Source organism: Chinchilla lanigera, unplaced genomic scaffold, assembly GCF_000276665.1.
Source record: "Chinchilla lanigera isolate Chin_1 unplaced genomic scaffold, ChiLan1.0 scaffold00084, whole genome shotgun sequence".
NCBI lineage: Eukaryota > Metazoa > Chordata > Mammalia > Rodentia > Chinchillidae > Chinchilla > Chinchilla lanigera.
In genome coordinates, this window is record NW_004955485.1 from 9,642,190 (window position 1) to 9,650,596 (window position 8,407).

An 8,407-nucleotide genomic window follows, 5' to 3' on the forward strand; every position below is an offset into this window, starting at 1 on the left:
TTTTTAATACAATGGAGTACTACTCAGCCATAAAGAAGGATAAATTGGAGACTTTTATAGGCAAATGGATGCAACTTGAGACCATACTCATAAGTGAAATACATTGGACTCATATGTGCAAGTATCATCTCCCTAGTGTGAGAAGCTGAAGGAGTAAATAAGATATTATAAATGTATATTAATTCTGGAAATAATGTCATATTAGCCTTCCAGTGTTTTTTCTTCCTATTCAAAATTGTTTCAACGATTTCAACTCTTTTGCATTTTCATAGAAAATTGTTATCTTTAAGTATTTCACCTTAAAATGTTTCTTGAAATTTTTAATTTCTCTGTAATGTTTTCTAGTTTCTATATACATCTCATAAATTTTGTGTTGAGATTTATCACTATTTTATATTTTATTTATTTATTTGGGTACTGGGAATCGAACTTGGGACCTTGTGCTGGCCAGGCAGGCAGATATAGCACTGAGCTATATCTCTGGCCCACTGTTTTATATTTTAATGCTGTCTGTTGTAGCTGATGTGTTTATTTTTGTTTGTCAGCATGAAGTGGAAGTATAGTTGGTTTTCAATGAACATTTTTTTTTTTTAAAGTACTGTGGGACTCTGGAGAAAAAGCTCATTTTGTCTGGAAAAGTCAAGGAAGGCTTCCCACTGGTTAAAATAATTGAACTGGATCTTTAAATGGAAATGGCTACCTAGCATATGTAAGACATTCCAGATAGAAAGAATAGCCAAGAGGGAGAGATGCAAGTGTTTGACAGAGATTTGGGAACTTTGAGTCATTTAAAGCATGGGATCATTAGAAACGTGACTCCTAGCTGGGCATGGTGGTGCACGCCTGTATTCTCCGCACTTTGGAGACTGAGACAGGAGGATTACTGTGAGTTGGAGGCCAGCCTGGACTACATAGTAAGACCCTGTCTCACACACACAAAAAAAGTTTGACTGCTGAAAGGGCCCAGTCTTGAGAAGATGTTTGCTTGTTTCAACTTACTTAACATAGTGCTTCCTTATTACAACTCTTACAGCCACCAGTTCAGCAACTGAGAGATCGGCTTTTTCATGCCCAAGGTTCTGCTGTCATGGGCCAACCGTGCCCCCCTTTTCCTTTTCCCCGGGTTGTTGTGGGAGCTGCCCCCTGCTCTAAAGAGACAACCCCTTACAGATCGGGATCCCAGCCTTCTCACCAGGTAAGGTCTTACTTGTTAATTCATTTGTTCATCACTCAGAAATACTTATGTGGCAGGCACTTGGAATATTAATTTGGACCAAAGAGATGAAAATATTAATATGAACAAAACAGATAAAAATTTGTGACTTCCTAGAGCATCAATTCAGTTATTGTTCTAAGAACTGTTGAACCACTCCTTGGCTCTTAGAACGTGAGGGTTCATAGACCAGGGTCTTTGCCCCCAAGTAGCTGATAGTCTAGTGGAAAGACAGATGTGTAAAAAATACAGTAAAACTGGGAACCGTCGTGATTGAGGTTTGGCATGGGGCTGTGGCATCACACAGAAGAAGGCAGTTTACTCTTTGCGTGTGTTGGAGGAGGCAGTTCAGGAAGTGTTTCAGAATGAGTGTGTGTGCTCTGAGTGAATGGGTAGATGAGGTTGTTTCAGGCACGGGGCGGAGCATATACAGAGGCTGAAATAAGAGTAAGTAGAGGCGTTTTGAGGAACTACTAATATTTTAATGGGGCTGCAGCACAGGTGAAGGTAGGAGTTAGATCACTAAAGACCGGGAACTCTGTGCTAAAGAACTTAGACTTGACCCTCAACGCAGAGGTTAACTGCTAAACAGTTTTATGTAGGAAAACTACATGATTAGCTATGTGTGTAGGAAGGACAGGGCTGGAGGCATTAAGGAAGCAGGGGATGATGTAGATGTGGAAACCCGGCCCTGGACAGTGAGGTTGGATTTGATTTTTTTTTTGGTACTGGGAATTGAACTCAGGACCTTGTGCTTGCTAGGCAGGCGCTTGTGCCACTGAGCTATATCCCCAGCATGGAGGTTGGAATTGAGAGAGCAGGTAGAATGAACAGAAATTCCTGATTATTTAGAGGTGTATGTGTGTGCAGCAGAGGGACAGAGAAGATGAATTTTGGAAAAATCCCCAGGTTTTGGACAAAGTGCCTAGGTAAATTGGGCACCTTGAACATGTGAGATCTGGCACTTACTCAAGGGCCTAGAGAATAAAACTCAGAGAGCTCTGAGGACAGAGGTATTGATGATGATCTTGCCCTACTTTCAGTTCCCATCCTAATACTACCTTTTCCCTTTTCTGTGTCCTCCCCTCCTCTCTCTCTCTCTCTCTCTCTCTCTCTCACACTTTCTCTCTCTCTCTCTCTCTTTCTCTCTTTCTCTCTCTCACTTCCTCTCTCTCTCTCTCCCCCCCTCTCTTTCCTTGTTATCTCTTCTATGCTGAAATCATTAGATTCACAGGAGGTTATGAAAAACATATTGGGAGATCTCAAGCTTCCCCACTGCACTACATGGCATAGTACGGTGGTGGCAAACCACACATGCTACAGCAGACTGTTACCACTGAAAGCTCTAAAAGGTTCATCATCACTGGCATAGTACAATATCATAGTGCAATATCAAAATGAAGAAGTTGTCCTTTGTGTAATCCAGTCTCCAGTGTTTTTGGCACTAGGGACTGGTTTTGTGGAAAGCAGTTTTTTCCACGGATGTGGATGGGGGTGATTTCAGGATGATTTGAGAATGCTACATTAATTGTGAACTTTATTTCTATTATTTTTACATTGCAATATATAATGAAATAATAATACACTCTCCATAGAGCCAGATCACTGGGAGCCCTGATCTTTGTTTTCTGTAACTGGAGTGTGGGGAGACATTGACACCTAAGTGTGTTTGTATATGCCCAGTCTACTCTGTAATCTTGTTTTGGCTGCTATCAGAAAACCCTGTTTCACAAAGATGGGATGTTGACATGGAAGCAGAGTTTTCAGTGCATTAGTGGCAATGTCAAGATATTTGTCTTTACTTTAATCCAGAATGTATGGAGATTTGAAGTTGTCTCAGGATGCTGGAGATAGCTCAGCGGCATAGCACCTGCTGGCAGACACAAGGTCCTGAGTTTGATTCTTGGGTACCACAAAAAAAGTTGTCTCACACATACTTTGAAGGCCACCACATTTGTGATCTCAAGTAGTTGTTCCTTTCTAGCACATTGTTCCTTTCTAACAAGTTGATTCATTTGGCTTATTCACAAACAAGTTGCAGATGTGTTTCTACTGCAAGTTTGGGGATCTTTTATGGTTGGGAAGTAGTGCTCAAATTCTTTTGAAAACAAAGATGAGTGATCATATACCAGTTGGGAAAAAGAAGGCCCTGGTCTAGCATCTTTCAAAATCTCTGCTAATGTTTGAAATATGTCAAAAATTCCAGTTTTGCCAAGTGTGGTAGCATATGCCTATAATCCCAGCACTCAGGAGGCTGAGGCAGAAAGATCACTGTGAGTTCAAGGCCGGCCTGAATTGCATAGTGAGACCTTGTCTCAAAAAACAACAACAAAATCTCAGTGTAGCCACTGTATCTGCCAACTTGAACATAGTTGTCAGTCTCCCCTGAAGTGACATACTGAGTTCATTGAGTAGGTTGGATATGTCACACAAGCCAGCAAGTTTTGCAACTCATTTTCCATGCTGTCAGTGGTGTTTGTTTTTCTAAAAGAAATCTCTGAAATGGCTTCCATAACTCAAAACTCTGGCCAGTGATCTACTGTTACAGCTTGTGTCTAGATTTCCCCCAAAGCCTCATATGATCATAGATGGGGCTTTTCAGAGATGGCTGTATCTAGGACATGTGAATGTGGATTAAGTGTGTTTTAATATGGACTAAGAGTGTGATAATTGAATTAGTCCTCTGACTGGTTTAGCATAGCTGTGGGTTTGGATATTTGGAAAGCCCAACCTGGGTGTGGGTGGTACCACCCAAAGGGCTTGTAGCCTTGATGAGATAAAACGGAAAGGGAGGCCTACTGCTGCTGCTGCTTGACTGCCTTCTACCTGTCCTGCCATGGACGTTTTTCTTGTGTTCCTCCTCTGCCATGACTCTCTGTCTTGGAGCCAGCTGACTGTGGACTGAAACCTATAAAAACTATGACCTAAAATAAACCTCTCCTCCTTTAACTTGTGGCTGTCAGATGTTTTATCCCAGCAATGAAAAAGTAAGACAGCTACCCTTAGAAAGCCATCTCAGTTTTGTGTATAGGAGAAGGCTTGTGTGTTCTGTGTTCATCTCCTCACAGAGCTGCGTGCACAGACATGAGTTAAGGGCAAGTACTCTACTGTGGTTGGTAATTTTAATCACATCCTACAAAATGCTGTTAAGGTAACACTTTTTGGGCTAGTTAGCATTTCTCTGCAGACATAGTGCACAGATTCACATTCAGGAATGACCTATTTTACCAGAAATTCATGATTATTTAGAGGTGTGTATGTGGTAGAAGGACTGAAAGGGGATGAAGGAGGGATAATCGCCAAGTTTTGGACAGAGTGCCCAGATAAATTAGGCACTGTTCACATGTGAGACCAGGCCCTTACTAGAAGTGCTGGGGAACAAAATCCAGAGAGCTTTGATAATAGAGTAGTGAAATCAGAAAACTTTTCAGTCTTGGCAACTGCTCCATACATGAATATACCTATACAAAATGTCCAATTCAGTTTTCCTAATGTGTAATCATTCAAAGACTTGAATAGTCCTGCAAAACATTGCACAGAACATATCCTTAGGTGCATCCTCTTAAAAAATATATCATGTAGAGACAAGCACGGTTGCCTTGTTGTCAACATTGGTAGACTCATCAACCTGGATTGTGGCCATGGCGACTCATGAATCCTCTCCAACAAGTGTGCCTCAGTATCCTCTTTGGTTTCATCAACTTGTCTAGTTATGGTGCAGCCAAAGGAGGAAGAAAACTGCAGCCTTCCCTGAAAAGTTCACGACAGATAGCAGCAGGCAGGATGCGATCAGCTACTGAGAATGATGCATCAGTGCATACACATTTGATTAAGTGATGCCTTTGATAATTGCTTCTGTTCTTGGTGTTCACATTTTTTCTTTTGAGAAACTCTGAAGGCTTGTCTTTTAATGCAGGTGCTTGGTGTCCACATGGTGAAATAGTTTTGAAGATTTCATGGCTTCATTGGGTAGCTGTCACCACGTGTTATACAAAGCAGGCTTGGAGAATGTGGATCACTTGTTGCAATGTAACCTATAATTTAAGTAGGACTTTTGTTATTTTCATCTAAATGCAGCTTTCTTTTTATTGGCATCTTAGTCTTCTTTTATTTCATCATCATGTCTGCCCCCCTTTTCAAAGAAGCTCTGCAGTGATGTTTGCTTTTCATTAGAGTTCATGGCTTGCCACTAGCACCCAGTGAAGAGTAGGCACAGATAAAAGTGGTAAATAAGGTCACGGGCAGCCACACAAGAGTAAATGAGTGTCAGTGTCTGACTTAAAGCTGCCCTCAGGCACAGCTATACAGTTGAATATATCATCTCACTTGCCACTATAAAGCCTGCCACCAGATCAGCTTGTCACTTGCTACTTACTGATAGAGGTGTTTTGTTTTGTTTTTTAAGACAGAGTCTCAGTATGTAGTTCAGGGTGGCCTTGAACTCGCTATGTATCCTAGGCTGCCCTGGAACTCATGGTGATCCTCCTGCCTCAGCTTCCTGAGTTCTGGGATTATAGGTGTGCACCACCACACCCAGCCACTGATAGGGGTTTTTTTTTTTTTTTTTTTTTTGGTTTTTGTCCGGTACTGGGAACCGAACTCACAACCTTGCGCTTGCCAGGCAGGCGCTTTTGCCGCTGAGCTAAATCCCCAGCCCCCACTGATAGGGTTTTGATATGAGTTTCTTCAAGCAGTTGATTTGTTATGGTCTCTGTTCAAACCTCTCAGCTACTGTTAAATCTGCATTTGCAGCCACTCCCCAAAGCTGGTATCACCGCCTCAGCTCCATCTTAGCTCATCAGGCATTAGATTCTCATGTGGTGCTTGAAATCTAGTATTCCTGACATGTACAGCTCACAGCAGGGTTCCTGCTCCCAGGAGAATCTAATGCCACTACTGATCTATAGGAGGTGGAGCTCAGGTAGGAATGAGGAGTAGGGAGCACCTGTAAATACAGATGAGGCTTCACTCACTTTTGCCCTCTGCTAATCTTCTGTGCAGCCTGGTTCCTAGCAGACCTGGAGATCATTTCTCTAATGGCTGGGGACCCCTGCTATAATCCATAGATTCAGACTTAACCAGTTTTTTATATATTCATTTGTATGTGTGTGCCCATGATTATGTAGTTTTGTCACACATGTAGTCCTGTGAAACCCCCATCACAACAAAGATACCAACGCAGGACTCTCACGTTATACCTTTATACCCACACCTATCCCCATCCCTAAACTGGTATCACTCATATATTCTCCAGCCTTGTAATTATCTCAGTATAGTTACATAAATGGAACCATGAATATATAGCCTTTCAGATTGGCTTTTCTCACTTAGCATTAATTCTTTCATGCTCAATCCATTTGCATGTTCCAGTAGTTTGGGTTTTTTTTTGGTTTTTTTTTTTTTTTAAGTTGGTTTTCATTACTGAGTCCAGGTTGTACATGTAGCACAGCTTGAGTCATTCACCCTTTGAAGGACATTTGGGTGGTTCCCAGTTCTGGGCTATTATGAATAATGCTGCTAAGTACAATTTCCTAAGTGAAAAAGAGTTAGGACTTCACTGGGAGAAATGCCTAGGAGTCAATATAAGAAAATAATTGCTGAGCTATAGTATAGATTCATCTTTCGTTTGGAAAGTAATAGCCAGCCAAACTGTTTTCCAGAGTGGCTGTGCCATTTTACATTCCAGTTCCTCTACATTCTCATCAGCATTTGGTATCACTGTTTTCCACCTTAGCTATTCTGACACATATGTGGTGATAGGTCAGTGTGGTTTTAATTTTAATTTCTCTAATGGCTAATGTTGTGGAGCATCTTTTCATGTATTTGCTATCAGTGCTTCAGTATCCTCCTCAGTGAAATGGCTGTAATGTCTTTTACTCAATTTCTAATTGGATTTTTTGGTTTTTTGATTGCTGAATTTTGAGGGTTCTTTATATATTCTAGATATAACTCTTTTGTGGGATATGTGATTTGGAGGTATTTTATCCCGATTGGTAATTTGTGTTGCCTTTTTTTTTCTTTTTTGGTGTTTTGAGACAGGGTCTCACTACACAGTTCAAGCTGGCCTTAAACTCAAGATGCAGCCCAGGTTAGCCTCGAACTTGAGGTGATCCTCCTGCCTCAGCATTCCAAGTTCTGGGATTATCATGCCTGGCTTGTCTTTTCCTATTTTTACCAGAACATTTCACAGAGCAAAAGTTTTCAATTTTATGAGGTTCAGTTTATGAAATATCTCACATATGATGCTTTCGATATCAAGTCTTTGCCTAGTCGTGGGCCTTCTACATTTTCTCCTATGTTCTTTATAGAAATTTTATTGTTTTATGTTTTACATATTAAGTCATGTTTCATTTTGTAGTTATTTTTTGGCATGAGGTTTAGGTCCAGTTTTATTTTTTGCCCACTGTTTTCTCTCATTATTACTTAAGTATTCAGTTTTCTTTTGAGCAACTTGAAATCAAGTATTACACTTTTTATTTTGGTTTCCATTGTCCATTGTTGGCAAATAGAAATGCAGTTGATTTTTATGTGTTGATCATGTATCCTGTAACTTTCCTGAACTCACTTATTAGTTCTAGGAGTTTTGTGTCTAAGTTCATAAGAGTATTGATTTGTAGTTTTTTATTGTTTTTGTGGGTTTTTTTTGATAGTGCTAGGAATCAAACACAGGGTTTTTTTGCACATGCTAGGCAAGCACTCTACCATGAGCTGAGTTCCCAGTCCAAAAATCTCACTGTTTATTAAACAAAGTCTATATTGCCCAGGCTAACCTTGAACCCACAATCTTCCTGTATTAGCCTCCTGAGTAGCTAGGATTGCACATTGTCTGGTTTGGGTATCAGTAATACCCATAGTGACTTCATAAAATGAGCTAGGAAGTATTCTGGAAAAGACGATATCAACTTTGTATTAATTCTTTGAATGTTTGGTAAAATTGTCCACTGAAACCAGCAAGGCCGGAGATGCTTCTGAGGGTGGGGTAAATTTTTAAATTACAAACTCAATTTCTTTAATAGTTATAGGGCAACTCAGCTTATCTTCCATTTTGGCTGAGTTTTGGTGCTATGTTATTCTTAAGGAGTTGGTCCATTTCTGCTAAGTTGTCAGGTTTATGAATTTAGAGTAATTTGAATATTTCTTTATTGTCCTTTTTATGGCATCAGGGTCTGTTTTACTATTCCCTATTTTGTCTTT

The 8,407-nt window shown here is 40.4% G+C and overlaps 1 protein-coding gene across 10 annotated transcripts in view; it reads left to right on the forward strand.

Annotated features, from left to right (window-relative positions):
* Nucleotides 1–8,407, forward strand: part of Sec31b (SEC31 homolog B, COPII coat complex component) — a 39,948-nt gene that overhangs the window by 26,311 nt on the left and 5,230 nt on the right. For all 10 annotated transcript variants that reach the window (XM_005403906.2, XM_005403908.2, XM_005403910.2 and 7 more), the window contains one exon: nt 1,034–1,195. In XM_005403906.2, the coding sequence (XP_005403963.1) occupies nt 1,034–1,195 (162 nt within the window). The remainder of the gene's footprint in view (nt 1–1,033; nt 1,196–8,407) is intronic.